The 17,187-nt window shown below is 38.5% G+C and overlaps 1 protein-coding gene across 2 annotated transcripts; it reads right to left on the bottom strand.

Moving 5' to 3' along the window:
- Positions 1 to 2,846: 2,846 nt before the first annotated feature.
- Positions 2,847 to 17,098, bottom strand: ncstn (nicastrin). Of its 2 annotated transcripts, none has more exons than XM_017411157.3 (17): positions 16,956 to 17,098; positions 15,279 to 15,380; positions 14,632 to 14,755; positions 14,251 to 14,372; positions 13,717 to 13,862; positions 12,835 to 12,979; positions 12,150 to 12,259; positions 11,342 to 11,494; positions 11,142 to 11,246; positions 10,887 to 10,964; positions 9,810 to 9,979; positions 9,612 to 9,714; positions 8,758 to 8,856; positions 7,784 to 7,871; positions 7,471 to 7,634; positions 7,046 to 7,258; positions 2,847 to 4,252 (listed from the first exon to the last, which is right to left on the bottom strand). In XM_017411157.3, the coding sequence occupies exons 1-17, from the start codon at positions 17,011 to 17,013 to the stop codon at positions 4,130 to 4,132; spliced, it is 2,103 nt and encodes a 700-aa protein (XP_017266646.1). In that variant the 5' UTR covers positions 17,014 to 17,098; the 3' UTR covers positions 2,847 to 4,129. The 2 variants fall into 2 exon arrangements, with proteins under 2 accessions (XP_017266646.1, XP_017266645.1); XM_017411156.3 differs by having other exon boundaries at positions 12,150 to 12,262.
- Between the last annotated feature and the right edge of the window lie 89 nt (positions 17,099 to 17,187).

Consider the following 17,187-nt stretch of genomic DNA (forward strand, 5'->3'; position numbering starts at 1 on the left):
TCATATGGTGTCAAAAGTTTCTTAGCTTGCATGGGGTGGGAAAATTAAAAGACAAAACAATAAATCTATAGTTCTGAATCGCCACAGAATCCCTTATTTAAGGAATTAAAACCAGTGGACTGACTTTAAACAATTAAAGATCAATTTATATTCGTGATGATTGAAAGATGACGTAAATTATTTCCTGGCTAAAGACGTAAAACAGTGAAAACTGTCATCAAGAACATCTTAATTCATCTTTAAATGTAAAACGCCTACAAATGGACAGCTAATTTATTGATTTAAAAGTTTAAACTTATTACTAGCTTCTAAATTCTGCCTTTTAAGCAATTTATTCCTGTTTTCCAATGAGTTATTTTAAAAAATGCAAGAATTTTCTTTTTACAACAGATTTCTGGTGTTTTCTATCAAATTCTGACCCATTCCAGCTGCTCATTCAGACATATAATCTGTTCTGTAGAGGAACAAACATTAATATTACCATTTTTCTTTGTGAAAAGACAAATTTCACAAAGTCAGCGGGAAAAAAAGACAAACTTTAACGAGCTGTATTTGTCTTTATCTAAAAAAATTTAAGAAAACAGTGTAGACTAAAGATTAAATTTTATTATCAATTAACAATTTAACATTTAGCCACAATGAGGACATATTTCATGGAGTTTTGGTCACTTTGTACCCAGACTTTCTTACCTTTTTCTTGCTCCAATAATATAGATTTAATTTGTATAACTATATTCTACTAATAGTCTAACCTAACAGAATAGATTATGGCCACAATTGTGAGACAGGCTAGATCGAACCAGCGGGCTTGTTTATTGCTCATGATCATGATGATTACTATTTTAATTATTAATGTTATGTTTATCACCCTTTCCAGTTTGAGTGTGGGTTATCTGAAGTATGTAGTTTATAGAATTACACAAGTATTGGTGTCTATAGTGTCAACAAAAGCACAACTGTGGTTACAAATTAGGACTTTCTTTTAAATAAATGATTCTAATACAAAGAGAAATAAATAGATATGGAACAATAAGTGTATGGGCACAAAATGGTACGATATCTGGGTACGAAGTGACCTGAAGTCGCTCTGTGTGACCAGCGCCGTTATTTTATTTTAAAGCCCTTATTGGTCTAAATAATACTGATATCTATTTACCAATATGTAGCCAAAGACATCCTGCTGGATTTATATTATTTTATAATTAAAACGCATCTATCAGAAGATTAAAATTCCAAATATAAAAAAGACGTACAGAATAATTAAAAGAGCTGTTTGTTTTGCTTTCTGTCTTTGGTACAAACGATTTATTTATGGTTTTATAGGACTTTCTGGACCTTTTAAACATCAGGTTTTTTAGTTAGCTTTGGGTGACTTTACCCTTTAACCTAAACTATTAAATTAAACCATCTGAACACTGTTTATTTCACAATTAGGAGCATCACATCCTGATCCTGAGGCATTTATGTTAATTTTTTTACTTTAAAGTTGTTTCCTTTCCCACCTTTATCAATTTTATGAGATTATATCGTCTTTTATCATTAAAATATGCAGACTAAAAGCAGTTTAGCCTCTCCCTTGTAGTTTTCCTGTAAAAATAAAGGCATTAAACTTTAGTTTGCCTGTGAAACCAGGAGCCAGGAGGAGAAAGGCTCACTGAAGCTGAGGTAATCTGGGCCTGTTTGTGTTGCAGCACCATTATCCTGTTTCAGACCCCAGAAAAGGAAAAAGGAGCACATTTCAGCCGGGATCTGGGAGCAACATGGACGTCAATAATTCAGCAATATTCCACATGGACAAAGAGCCACAAGGAGGCCGACTTCCTGCGAGGAGGTGCAGCTTTTTTCAGGAGGGGGGAGAAACAGTTCAGGAGGGAGGTGCTGAACAATAGGAGCCCCTTCAGGGCCTCCGGCGGCGGCGTCCTGAAGCCAGATGATCCGGCTCCTTTCTGCCTCCGGAACACGAATGAATGGGGGAGAATCCGAACCGAACCGGACCGGACCGGACCGGACCGGGACGTGGCTCCGTCTCCCCTCCGGGCGCATCTTCTTCGCTTCTTACCTCCTGGTCGCAGTATTCCTCCTCCTGCTCCTCCTCCTCCTCTTCCTCCTCTTCTCACGGGGTTACAGTCCGGGGAGGACAGCCACAACAACAAGAGAAGGAGCTTCAACTTCTCCTCTGCGGCTTCCAAAAAAAAAAAAGAAAAAATAGAAGAAGAAGAAGGAAAGAAAGCGGCGACCATCGCGACTATTGTTCGGAGGAGAAACCGGAGCTCACCCGCTCCCCTCCTCGGTTCCCCCCGCTCACACGAGCCCAGAAAGCCCCGCTTCCCGTCGCTTTTTACACAAGAACAACAAAAAAAAACAAAAACAAAAACACTACTTACTTATTCCAGGTCGTCCATTCAGGTATTTCCCCACTTTCCACTTTCTCTCCACTCAACCGTAGCTCCGCGTAGGCTCCGCCCCCCGCTCCGGATTGGCCCCGCCCCTGCCCCTCCCCCNGGGGAGAGGGACAAGCAGCGCTCATTCATTTAAAGTGAAATGTGTCGCAAAGTTGGGTTAAAACAAGTAGCGCTGTAAAGACTTAAACACAAAAAAAGGTTAAAAAAACAAAACAAGCTAACGACCCTCTATTGTGTCCACAATCAATGTAAACAAAGCACTTTAATCCGCACACTTCACTCAATAAATCTGATTTTAAATATGTATCAAAACATCAAAATTGTCAGCATTCTCCACCCCAAACATCTCTTTCACGGACGTCACTGTTGTTGATCTTTTTCAGTCACTTCGGCCGTTTTCGGCGGTAAACAAACACACGTTGTAGCTGGCAGCCGTTCACAAACTTTGTTTACAAATTTTTTATTTAAGGACACATTTAGTAAAGCAAAACCTGGATTTTGTGGCCTTTAGTACTTAAATGCAGATTTGTTTGTTTTCTAACTTTGCAAATGAACAAAATGCTATGAAACAGTGAATCAGAAGAAAAGCAAACGCTAACAGGGCCTCTTTTTAAATTATTCCAAATTCTTATGAGTTATTCAGTAAATTAGAGCCCCAGTGTTGCTGCTATCCATTTAATTTATTTACAACAGCATGTTGAGCATTTAAAATAATTATTTTGAACATTTTGTTTGAAATTCAGATTACACTGAAGGCGAAACATTTGGAAAAAAAGAAGCAAAATTTATTTTTTTCCTTCATCACAACTTTTCACTGATTCCAGCCATTTAATGAACATCCATCAACAAAATTTAAACCTTGTGTTGTGGTTATAATTTACAAAATAAATCCTTACATTGCGAAAGAAGGACTAAAGAGAGTGCACAGGAAGGGTACCAGCACTTTTTCAGTGTTAAAACTCCAAATTTCCACACATTTTTGGCTCATTTTGAAGATTTGAGGAACTGATTTAACAGGAAAAAATGTCCGTCACCCAAACCAAAACCTTACAAACTTTATTTCTGCTCCTCAAATATCCAAATAAGTAAAGCCGTAATGTGTCAACACCTACTTCCACATGTAGTGAGTGCTGGGACTCATTTTTTTAAGTCTTTCCAGGTCCAAGAAGACTTAAAATTTCAGTGTTTCCAAAATTTGAATTTTACAAATTTGGCCGTTGGCTCAGAAAGTGGTTTCTTATCGTTTGAACTGATCGATAATTTAATTACATTTATACAGAAGACAGCTACAGTATTGCACATACCATTGCAATCCTCATAAAAAGCTAACACACACACACACACACACACACTCGCTCACACGTTCATAATCTCGCACACAATCTCAAAACAATGTCCGCTGTTTAGTGCGCATCCCGAGAACACAGTAAACAAAACATTCTTTGACAATAAAAAGGGAAAAACAAGGAAAGAAAAGAAATATAAACATCTTGTCCACTGACGGGGCCCGCTGGTGCTCGACCAGTGCTTTCTGACCCTGATGAGTCCGGATCCGTCCAGTCCACTCCAGCCGTCACGTCCACGAACACGGAGTCGTTACGCCGGGCATAACCTGTGGGGTGTAACTTCACGTGCTTTAAAGGAAACTGTCTGTGGTTTGGGATAGAAGTGGTAGTAGCAGTAATTGTAGTAGAGGTGGTCGTGGGCATGAGATAGCTCGATGTGGATCAGTAGGTGGCGTTGGCGGGTTCCCTCCCCGAGCTGAAGAGCATGTCTGCCTTTGAGCTGACGAAATACGTCAGGAGGAGGGACGTTAGCAACACGCCCACGCCCACGCCGAGCGTCAACATCTGAGGGAGGAAAATAAAACAGTAAGTGTTGTTTCTACAAATGTACCCCGACGTTTTTAACGTTTAAGGACAGCGGAGTCCAATCCTGGTCCTGGAGGGCCTCCGTCCTGCAGGTTTGAGATGTTTCTCTGCTCCTCAGCTGGTCTTCAAGCTCTGCAGAAGCCTGTTTATCACTTAATCATTTAAATCAGGTGTAAAAGCAGAGAAACATCTCAGATGTAGATGTTTCTATGAACAAAATACTTCATAACTAAGTTTTATTCAATCAAACGAGATAAAGGATAAAAAATAATCCTTGAACAAGGGGAAATATCTCAAATGTAGACATTTTGCTGCTTTAAATGAATGAGTGATTAACGGGCTTCTGCAGAGCTTGAAGATCTGCTGAAGAGCAGAGAAACAAATAAAACCTGCAGGATCGTGGTCCTCCAGGACCAGGACTGGGGACCACTGTTATAAGAGGCTGTAAGTTTTATCAATCACTGGCGGCAATCATCTCTTTTGGTCATCTGTGGGCCAATACAGATATGTGCCTTTCTAAATATGTTGTGGTAATTACTGACTAAAACAACAAACCTTACAGTTTAGCTCAGATTTACTGAAATCTTCAACTACTAAATGCTCCTTTATGTTCACCAGCTAGCTGATAAACCTCTTTTTAAATTATAGTACAACTTTATTTGACAGAGTTGTACTTTTATGCTTATCTGTGTTTGAGTGCTGTATATAAATACACTGCATGCACTTTATATTATATATGAATAAAAGGGTTGTATATAGACTGGGAAACGAATAGTAGAAAGCACTGCATGAGTGTGTGAATGATAAATATTTTAGAGTTCTCTACAGAACCAGGAGAGGTTAATACCATTTATTTTATAGCTACTTAGTTTTCCAATGGAGATAACATTTTCAAACAGAGCTGCTTCTTATCCCTGATCTGTGACACAGACAGAAACAGGACAGTAAAGATGCAGAGAGATTACAGCAGTCGCTCAGTTTGTGATTTGATCCAAGAACAAAAGTGTGTGCAGTCAGCTTATAAACCGTGCTTTAGATTTGGTATTTATGCACACAGATATCCTTCGTGATTTAAGTTCTGTCATATATACCAACACACTGGCAAACAAATTCTTTTTAAATAGTATATCAAAACGCACAATGTGTGCAGGATTGTTGCAGCCACGAGTAAAGATTTTATCGAACTAATCTGCAGTCTGCTGTGTTAAGGTTGTTATGTTACGGTGACACGACAAGTGAAGCTGTTTGTTGTTTTTATTTCTTATTAAACTAATCCTTGTATAGAAGATAGAGGAGTCAGTTCGACAAGAGTTTCAAGGACACGTTCTGGATCTTTGAGTGTTAATACTCTGGTATTTGTCCTGACATTACAGCTGGAACAAAAAAAAAAAAAAACTAATTATAAATACTTAACCACAACTGTCGGCTTCTACAAAACACCGAAGGTGATGGCAACAGCAAAACAAAAAACAAACAAACAGTCTCTTATTGAATTCACATTAATCACAGTTTATAGATGTATCCTATCTCCTAATAGCCTGGGAACATTTTTTAAATTACTGCCTACCTGACGAAAGCAACAGGCTGAAATGTGGTCGAACAGATGTGGTTTTTACACAAAACTGTCGATGACTCGTTCAAGCTTTTACGAACTGAAGCCAAATGCAGAACTGTGTGTAAAAATGTCTGATGTTCTGACTCACGTTAAATACGGCGTTTCATGTCAGAAACTGTAGGTAGGAAATATTTAACTGGTGGAGTTTTAGCATCACTAGATTAAGAGTTTCTAAAACAAAATCTAACTCCACTGTTGGAATAGGAGAAACGGGGCGAAACCAAAAGGAATACTTTAAACTGACTGACGCTCCGAGCTCATTAAAATTCTCCACAGCAGCTTTAAAACGGCGAGATAATCGGGATGAAGGGCCCTGATTTATTACAGCATGATGCACCCAGGAACATGCAGAGACTTGAAGCCTGCTCAGCAAACACGATACACCTCTGTCAAAACTAAAGTTTCGTGCCTGCTGAAAGATCGGGCCAGTTCTGCTGCGAAAAGACGTTAAACAGCAAAGGTATGTTTCAGGAAAATTTAAATCAACGGATAGACGCATACAATAAAAAAATCAGGTTTAAATAAATCTCTGCTGCCAGTTTAAGAGTCAGCAGAGTAGTTGCTGCGACGCCGTTTGTCCCAGCAGAGTTGCCGTAGCTTCCAGTAGTCAAACATCTGGTAAAGCTGAGTGTTTTTACAACTTTCTTAAATTTCTTCGCTGAAGCCTGAAGAATATCTGTAATAGTTGAAGTTACCATAATGTGACTGACTGGAGTAATGACTTTTAAACGTTTAATTTGTGGATACTCATCTAGTAGTAAACACGTTCGCGTCTCCATGGCATTTTTATTAAGTTAGCATCTGTGCTAACTGTTGTGATTAATAGGGTTTTGTGGCATATGTTATTGTGCACTCTTTATTAGTCGAAGTGCATATGTAAATATGTGTTTTTTTTCTTATGTAGGATGCATCAAAGTCATTTAAATTGGTAAACTATGTGTGTATGCTTCTGTTTTTCAGTTTCACCATGTTTTGGAGACACATTATAAGCTTATCAGATGCCTACTGGTGTTTATTCCGTTTCATAATCACATCACAGCCCTTTGAATCGTAACTGAATCGAATCCCAAGGGGCCTGAAGAGTCCCACCCTTAGTGTCAACAGATAGTCATTAATCAGGACAACACAGCTCAAGCATCAACCCGAGACACGTTTACCTCCAGGTCGTGACTGGCCACCAGGAATATGCGGCCCTTGATCTGCTTCCACCTGGACTCGGTCCACGTCGAGTAATTTTTGGAGCCGTATTCCTTGATTTCAAAGGCCGGGGAAACCGCTTTGGACACGTGCACCGTGGAGCGAACGCAGAAACCATCCCGCTCCGTACTGTTGGGACGCGCTGCACCTTGAGCCCAGATGTAGCTGTACCTCTAAAAGAAGAAGTACACGAAATGCACCGTTATTCTCCTAAAAACAGAACAAAGTTCCTGCTTAAAATCAGCAAAAAACAAAACGTTAATAATGTTTTTGATTCAAAATATGTTGATTTAACTTTTATTTTCACTGAGTTATTAAGATGAGGATGTTATTCACATTAATGTGTATTCACTGAGTCGGTCAACTTCACAAAATAAAAGCTCACATCTTTGCTGTCCGTGTCATCTTTATTCTCTTTCTGGTTTTTGCAGTTTTCCTTGGTGATGTTGGCGGTGCTGCCGGTCAGATTAGCCAACAAGAACTGGACAAGGAAAGTCGGCTCGCTGGTCATCTGAGTCACACCGATGTAGAAGTTTGTGGTTTTGTTGCCTGAAAGAAAAAAAAAAACATTTGAAAATAACATAAAAATCTAAAATAACGCCTCATGACGCCAGAACATGTCCTGTGCATGTCAGGAGGTTGGTTCTTTTTAATAAAGCCAAACGTAAATATAGCAAAAATTCATAAATTTCACTTACTGATTTGGTTTGCATACTCAGAGGAGACCAACTGCTGAAGCCAGGAGTTATTGGCCATAACAAGAAAACTGTACAGCATTCGGCTCACCTGGGACAAAATAAGAACACATCAGAAAAGCTTCCAACGACAAGGAATCTACATCTTTTTACAATTAAGAAGCTTTAAAAAAGGACTAAAATGACAACAATCTGCACATGTGAGAGATGAAAACAGTCAATAGGTTATCTAAAAATACAAATCAGCAGATCACTGTGTGAGAATCTGAGGGTTGGTGATGCCTGATGTGTTTTCAGTAGTGTGCGTTTGTTTCTTTTATGAAACTTTCAGGAAATGTTGAGGTTCAAACAAAGAAAGAACGATTAAATTCTGGTGCTGATCGGGATCACGACCCGGCTCCCATGGCCGAGGCGGAGGTTCTGGTTTACCTCATGTGATCTGTGTTGGAGCGAGAGGAAACAAGCTACGTGCTTCTCTTCTGCATTTTCTGAATAGCAACAAGTTCTGTGAGCTCGAGACTCGGTGCTTATCTGATCCGTCTAGACTCACATTACTGACATGAGCTGGTTGGGCTTGTGTCAAACGCAAATTTATCGTTTATGGTAATAAACTCTGTAAGACGGTAATTCTAACCCTCAGTATTCATTAATATCCTCACCACGGAATCTGAAGCGTAAAAACAAGGTTAGGATAGAGTTGTGAACATCAGTGATTGTTTTGTTCAGCTGCTGGGGAGGAACAGCGTCTGAGCTGCTGTGTGAATGTCTGTCAGCTTGATACTGTCGCAGAAAAGTATTCAATCAGACCCCAAAGTTCTTATAGTGATTGGTATTCAAGTAGTGTGCTGAAAGACAAAATATTATAAAAAGGGTCTGTTTGTAAAGGAGTGAAGCTCGTACTGTAAAGCTGTAAAGCTGTAAAGCTTAAAGCTAAGAGTTTATAAAATCAGTTCATCCGAGTATAAAAACCGTCTTACCAGCAGATCGTCTGCCTGAATGTTTTGGGACTGCGTTTCGTCTCCTCCAGCTTGTACAAACAGAGTTCGAGCCACCATGGTCGCCACTTTAGTCAGAGCCTAAAAAACAAAAAGAAAAGGATCTTTTAGAGCTGCTGCTTGACCACATCGGTTTAAATCTGTTTAAGTTAAAAGAAGAGAAAGACTGAAAAACTGACAGCTTAAATGATGTAGAAAGGTGTTTTTTTTCCTTTTATAGGTGTCCAAATTTAACTAAAACAGCAACTAATTTATGTTCATCTACTCTATTTAAATCTTAGTATAATCTGTACACAATTACTTCAGTTTTACTTTAAACAACTATGACTACTTTGCCACTTACTCAATAATTCTACCCATTTAATGCATCATTTAACAGAGTTCCTGTACTAATTTTTAAAAACAAACATTCACGAATTTGAGACAGATTTAGGCAAACAAAAGAAGAAACTACAGAGGTTTACAACTGTATAGAACAAAAGATGCTCAAACATTTTAAACAATATAGAAATTTAGAAAACTTTTAGCTCCTCAGGTATCAAATATTGTGACTAACCTCAATAAAACAGTTTTAAACCAACGTTTCTTCATAGTTTTTGCCCACACACAACTCTATTAAGGACATCAACCATAACAACTGTATGAGCACGAGAAAAAGTAACGCCCTCAGTTTGAGAATCACTGAGTTAGAAAGAAAAAAATCTATATTTTTACCTGTAAAGTTGATAAAAAGCAGAACAAACGGGCAGTTTACAGAATGAGTGCAAGTTTCTGTTCAAGTGTGATGGTTTAACTTTAAAAACACGTGTAAACAAACAGAAAACGAACAACAGCACCTTCGCTGTGTCCGTCACAAAGTTCAACTGCTCCTCTGGCGTCAGGTCCGGTGGGTAAGACAAGTTCAGATAGTTCGCGTTGTCAAACATACTCTGGTAGTATCTGAAAACAGAGCGGCGAAACAAGCCAACATTTACACAGCAGCACAGGCAGAATGTGCTACGACAGCTTTAAACGCCATAAAAACAATATGGAACCTGTTGGTGAAACTGGTTTGATGATTCTCAATGACGACACCGGGGATCGGCCGAGCGAGCAGGAACCGCTGGAGGGACGAAGGAGGCAGCGGCTGGGTGACGTCAGGTTCCTCCACGGAGAAATTCAAATCTTTGGCCGATGAGGTCAAGTTGTTGATGAGCTTCATCACCTGCAACAAACCATAAAACCAACATGAAGCTCCATGTTTTTATAGCCACTTGAAGGACTAAAACTTGTTACCAGCTGTAAAAGCAGACGAACATGAAGTAAATCAGGGTAAAGAAAACAAAAATAATTAATTCCATTAACTAAATTAGAACAACATCAGTACACTTCATCTAATCACCAAGTGAGTAATTTACCTTCTGAATTCAGTCTTAAACCATCTTAAAGAGTTGGTTCAATAAAGCTGTTTCTAGTTTTAAATAATTCTACTTTATACCAATAAACACTAAAACAGGCCATGAAACTTCCTGGTTACTAAGCTGCAGTCTGACTCACCGGATGTAAACACATCTTACATAAAACTCTTCATCTGAGAAGGTTTAGATTCCCCTTTGCTACAGAAAACAACATTTAAACTAAAAAACTAATTTAGGAATGCGCTTTCTGAAGAAATGGTCACGATTTTAATGATTGCGACTGATTCTCTTCTTTCAAATGTACTTTTTTGAACAACTTCTCTCAAAATGACGTCATTGTTAGTTATAGATTTGTCGAGTTTTGAACATTTTAAGTGAAATTAAAACTGCAAATATAGCAGATACCAGACGTCTTTATTATTATTTTATGCCTTTTAGCTCTTTGTTCTTGTAACACATCATCATATCGCCGTGAGATTCACAAAAGTGAATTTTACCAATAATTGCAAACTAAACACTTGCTTTGATGCATTAAACAGATAAAAATATAGATTTATTTGAAAAAAGCCAACCTCTTTATCCAGCACTCAGTGGTAACATTAGCGATAAATGGTCATTTGTATTTTCTGCAGTAAAGAAAAATGGATGGATAGATGATTGCACATTATGTCTTGTGGCGGCGGCGGTATATCTCAGCAGAGAGGAAATGCAAACCTCTTCATTGATGCTGCTGTTCTTCCTGGACACCGGATCAGAGTGAAGCCAGAGCTTCGAGTCGCCGTGGAGACCCACCTCGAGTGAGAAGATTCAACGTATTAATCAATACAGATGTGGAGGTTTGACCAAAGGCGAGCAGAAAAGGTTGTGTTCACAGCCAAAGTGAAACATACGGGCACAGATAACGTTTGGGAAGCATAAATGTTGTTTTTGATTATTTTAACAGGAAGTTAGAAGATCTGCACCACGTACTTGCCCGATCTCCAAGACTGAATGAACATTGTCCAGGTCCACAACAAACTGATTGTCCTCCATATCATACACCATTCTTGAGCTGCCGATGTAGTCAAATGTTTCCTGTGGATAAAGAAAAAAAAACGTATAAAAACAAGACTGGCAGAGCACCCTGACTTACATCAGCTGGGCTTGTTTGTTAAAAAAAATGAACTGACCCCATGGAAGAAAGTGTAGAAGATGGTTCGGTTGAGCTGATTGTCCTGAGTGAAGTTTCGCAGAGCGTTCGCCGCCGCCAGCAGAGTGACGAGACCCGAGGCGGTGCTCTCCGCTCCGGGAGCGAGGTCGAAGAAAAACGACCTGCTATCGAGCTGCAGACACGACAGGAGAGAAGAGACAGCAAGGAGTAAACGGTTTGCTTCAACGATTCAATTAATACGTGGCTGCAAAGACGTAAGAAACATCATTTGTTTATATTATTATTAGATTTTACTTAGTTATTTAGCACAGCCATTATTAGTGTATGGAAAAATGTATGCGACTACTCAAAAGCAAAAAAGAAAGGTTACTCAGCATTAATAATTTTACAAATACATGACTCCCAAGCCTGAAAAGATGCTAAAAGCTGCATTCTGGGAAATGTAGGACAAATGTAACCATTGTATCTTAATGAACACTGGCAACTAATCAGAATAATTAGTCAATCTTCGCAGCACTCTTTTAAGCATTAAAAGAGCTTCATGTTAAAGTAACAAAGTACCAAAAAGCTCTTTAATAAGTTCTCCTGTTTGTAGATGTAAATCTTGAGTGGCTTCAGAAAGATTAATGAAATATTGCTTTTAGCAGTTTTAAAGAGCTCCAAGGAAGCAAATAATTGGATTTTTGCAGAGTACTCTAACGTCATGTGACCACAAATACTTCTTTCAAACTCACATGATCTTCAGCCCTGCTAATGAGTAACGCGTGCTCTCCCGCTGTAAGATCTCGTTTCAGGACTTTTGCTGTCCAGTTTCGAAGGAAACTCACCCTGGCTGCTGCGATGATCACCGTCTCCCCTGTCTTGTGACCCTTGGCCGTGTTGTTCAGAGGGTTGGTGGAGGCCCAGACGTTAAAGTCACCCAGTGGGTCGCACACATCTTCTAACGGGAGACACAAGAAACGAACATGAACGCCGGTTAAATCGTAATTAAAAAAAAAAACCTAGAGAAAATTACATGAATGCTGATGGCTGAATAACTCCTGAAATCTGTTGATGAATGACTTTTTTAACTGAATTATTAAAGCTTAAACAAGCAGAATAGAAGCTAAAATGAGCTAAAAACTAAGGTAAAAAACAGTAGCTACTAGCTGATAATAGCAAAGCTGTCTAACTTTAGCAAACAGTAAGTAAAAGCTCAAATTTGTAAAATAGTAACTAAAAGCTAAAATAAGCAGAACAGCAGCTAAAGGAAGCATAAGAATACAATTTACTGAAGCAGATTTCAGAGAACAGGAGGGGTGGAGATCACAATGCATTTCTTTGAGGAAAAATCCTTGTAAATAAAGTTAAATATTCAAAAATATATATAAAAGTCATCACACACTGTCCCCCATCGAGCTGGACATTTTGAGATATGATCGTTCTGCTAAAACAGAATGCAACATTTGCACAACAACCTTACTTGATGCTCATAAACCATAGTTTAGATTTCTGCTCATGTTGTGTAAACACCTGGATTTATGCTGAAATTGATGCTGTTCCTCCTCATGCAGGTAACGGTGTCGGTGACGGCGGACATGTGGGAGAAAAGCTGCATGGCGCACAGCGGGTACTGAGGGACGCTGCCGTTCGCAGCTCGGTTGTGGTCCATGTAACACTGTTAACAAACAACAACGGGTAAAATCCACCCAGCCGTGGGTTTGTGTTTGTAGAAAGACACACCTTGCTTCCTGTAGTATCTTAAATAGTTTCCAGGGTTCTGAACATGTTGAAGCTTATACAGCTGACGGTGGTCGTGTTCAGAGGCATGCTGGCGCGTTTTAAAGCAGTAAAATGTAAAGACTGTGTTCAGTACAACGTTTATTACATTTCATACAGCAGCTGCCACGGAGGATGGAAACTGAAAGCAACAGTTTGATCTTTTCTAAAAATAAAACACAAACATGAAAAAGTAAACTCTAAAAAGTAACTAAAATGTGTCTAAAAACACAAAAGCCTTCACAGGCCGCTATAACGCTACCTACGAGCACGTAAAGAGCAGTAAACAACTATTATTAGTGACATGAAATTGAAAGCTGAGATAAAACAGAACTGAAACTTTCAGCTCATGTTCAACTCTGCAGCTTCGTGTTTGGAGAAATTTGTGAAAAAATTTAATTTATCCTTGAGATTCATATTTAAAACCTTTGAAATAAAGCGTGTGTGGTTTTGTAACTCACATAGACTGTTTCTGTCACAGTGTGGTAACATAAATTAACATCCCACATCTATAAAGATTTTTATTCTGCTGCTGAAAGAACTTTATTGTCATAAACGGGTCAAACGTGAACTGGGTCAGCGACAGCAAAGAATTATTTTACAAACATCAGATCAAAAGATGAAATATCAGCTCACCTGTCGTATAACCTGCGTGTCATTGTCGTCTTTTAGAGAGAAGATGGGGAAGTCGAACTCCTCGTAGGACAAATTGTTGCCCAGAGGGTTCCACACCGTCACGTTACAGTGAGCCATGGTCGGGTCATAGTCCTCTGAATACACACCTAATGAGGGGAAATGAGAACAAAAATCTCATTAAAGACAGTTTTAATGAAGCGTAGTCTGCATCAACACGTTTCTTTAACATTAAAAGTAAAAGACACAAAGCTAAAAACAGTTAAAAATTAATGGCTTGTCTAAAGCATGTAATACCCGCATGACAAGCTTTTACAAGTTTATAACCCAAACTAACATTTATTTAATTACATTTTATATTCATCTTTTAACATCTGCAACATAAAACTGACTCCCACATGCCAAAATGTTAGTATTTTGATAGTTTTATTGCATTATGTAATCATAAAACCTACAAAAAGTAATCAAATAACAACCAAAATGGAAAACTAATCCCTTTCGGTGCCTTCAGGTGTGAGTCTGAATTTCCCCACCTACCTGTGTTCTCGTTGGGACAGGTGTTGTGAGGAGAGAAGCCTTCTTGTGGATTCGTGGTCGGAGCCACAACAACAACTCCGGCGACCCTGCTGGAACCGTTCTTCAGCTTCATCATGATGGATCTGATGAACGGACAGAGGAAACGATTCAGGTAAAATACAGGTTAGACTCGTTTGACATGTGGTTCAATTCTTTTATTGGAGAGCATATATGGGATGTGTCAAATCCAATGAGTTATACATTTTGAGTTTTCACTTTTACTCGTACTATATATATTTATTTACTGGTAGTAATAATCACTGAGAAAATAAAAATGAGATTTACTCATATTCAGGACTATTATGAGTGCTTCCACTGCAGTGTGCGACAGATTAACTATACCTTGTAAATAATGTCGACTCCAGGATGACAATATAAGGAGGGTTGGGACCGGAGCGCAGGACCCAGTCCAGGTTTTCCTCCGACTCAAGCAAATGGAGCACTCCCACATCACCGGACATAGACGCTGAAACCCAAAGGACAAAATTAAATATTCGTTTTTGTGTTTAGTAAAATGCTTCTAGAGCTGCTTCTGTGTGTGCACCAGACATCTGCTGCTATTGAAATACTTTGGGTATAAAACCTATAAGATAAAACTGTTGCTGTAAGAGCTTTTGTTGTGGAACAGTAAAAAAAAAAAGATATTTATTACAAGAACGTTTGCTTCTTCCTTCTTCAGTAACTGGGACAGTTTCCAGACACAAAAGGTGAAGCTGCATTTATTTAAACACTTAAAATACTAAACACTTCAACAAGTATTTGCCTGTAGTAAAACTCCAACATTTATTTTAATCAAAAAACACACAAACACAACAGCGTGTCATACGACACGTTGAGGCATCGCTCAGCAGCACACGCCTTACAGCTCAAACTGGAAACTGTATCAGTTTTAAACAAAAAAAATCCCCTTTGCAGTCATCTATTTCAGTCAACCATTTGACAAAAAATAATTGACCTATTATGAAGCTAAAATGTGTTGCAATACTCACATTGGCAGCCTATTTGATGAGTTGCATTAAGCAATCGCACACACGGGATACTGTAATTTAGGTTCACATAAATCTTGTCTTCCACTGAATTACAACCAACTCCTGCAAGGAAAAACAAACACAAAATAATGACATCAAGGTTAAACCAGAAAACCTAAGATTAAAGATGCCTTGTTTTACCATTTATTAAAAGAGCAACAAGTTTTCATGACTTTGCTATCATTTTGTTTTCAGTTTCTGTATTTTTGTTAAAGATTTTTGCTGCTAAACATTTTAAAAGACATTTCAGACACCTTAATCGATGAGTCAAAAATGTCTCATTATCAAAACTTCAGCAAAATGACAGTTCTTCAGAACATTTATTGTCTGACTCCAGCTGCTTTTCCATGGATGACATCTTACTAACCAGCTGAGTAATAATCAACTATTGTCAAAACAAAGAGGGACTCCTGAAGGTATCAGTGATTACCTAAAGCAAGTAGGTGTAAAATAATGTTTAACTCATATATTTAATGTTTATGTATTTCAGTTTTTATTGTTAGAGTAATTCTATGATGCTTGTCTCATTCTAACACTCCCTTGCTTCAAATTCAATGAATACTTTAAACTGTTATTTGGATAAAACTGAAAAGATAGATCATCTCTTATCGTTTTCTGAAACTGATATATACAGTAGGCAGGTCCACGTTCTGTTTAGATAATTAGATTATTTCTGCAGCCCAACACATTATCTGAATCTTAAGGACAATATTAGGCAACAAATAATAGTTCTTAAAACAACGATTAGACAAAAAAGAAAGGGAAAGAAGAAGTTTAGGCTCACAGATAATCATCCAAGATGTTTGAAGCAACAATATAATAACTGTAAACTTATACTTTTGAGATTCGGGGTTGTTTGAATGCAAAATAAATAATTGAATTCATAAACACTTAAATGCTAAAAGCCGACAATTTGGGGACAATCTTCAGATTAATGGACTCGATTAAAATCTGCACAGTAATGTACAAACCACAGGTTAAACTGGGCAGAAATTCATTACTAAATCTTTAAACAGATTGTGTATCAAAGAGCACTGATTAAATGTGGCTGTTTATCTTTAATAGTTTGTTGTTCGAGCCATAACACCACAAGTGCACCCTGCGAAAAACAAGGTTTTAATCAACAAAGTGCTGTTTTACTGTGTGTGCTTGTAAGGTGACGTCGATTGTGTGTGTAAGTGGCGTGACAGTGGTATACACATCATATCACGAAAAAATAGCTTTAATTTGGTGTGGTTTTACGGCACCAAATCCCTAAAGTTTCGGGTGGTTGCTTCGGGGAAATCACGAGCAGTCACGCTGTTACTCTACTGAAGGGGTTAGACCGAGTCTCTGGCTTGATTTAAAGGAAAAAAGTCAACATATTAAAGTTTAATACGCAAAAATGATGTCCTTTTAAGTTTGATGTTAGTAGAACTGTGTAGCAATAGGCCCAAGCCTCATTGTTAAACTTAAATAAAAAGAAAAAGAAACCGATTACAGGCAATCAGGGAAGCGGCTATTAGCGCTAACTAGCCTAGCATTCGGCTAACTCGGGCACAAAGAAGTCCTTTAAGATAAATCCCGGAAGACAAACACGCTTCCATCGGCGGCAGATATGCAAGAAGACATGCTCGACAGTGCACAGGTTCAACTTACCGGTGAAAAACAGGCAAACTAATAAGTTAACAATCCGTTTGTTCGACAGCAAATCCATCTTCCTGGTTTGAAAAGCAGAAAAACACAACCGGAAGTGGCGGTCCGGGAAACATCCGTGTTCCGCTGTTTGGTTCCGTTTAACTCAAACTGGATTTAAAATGTCAGGGAGAAGCTCCGAATCCTCTAAAACGATTAGTTTTATATTAGGGACAGTAGTATATAAGTGACAACA

This window comes from Kryptolebias marmoratus, linkage group LG20 (genome assembly GCF_001649575.2).
Source record: "Kryptolebias marmoratus isolate JLee-2015 linkage group LG20, ASM164957v2, whole genome shotgun sequence".
Taxonomy (NCBI): domain Eukaryota; kingdom Metazoa; phylum Chordata; class Actinopteri; order Cyprinodontiformes; family Rivulidae; genus Kryptolebias; species Kryptolebias marmoratus.

Bases quoted from the DNA above. Each gene is read 5' to 3' on its own strand.
- ncstn (XM_017411156.3), bottom strand. From the start codon at position 17,013: ATGGATTTGCTGTCGAACAAACGGATTGTTAACTTATTAGTTTGCCTG. The intron at 13,863-14,250 runs GTAGGTGGGGAA...TCCCCTCATTAG, and splicing joins CTGTCCCAACGAGAACACAG to GTGTGTATTCAGAGGACTAT. The intron at 7,872-8,757 runs GTAAGACGGTTT...ATTTTGTCCCAG, and splicing joins TTCAGGCAGACGATCTGCTG to GTGAGCCGAATGCTGTACAG.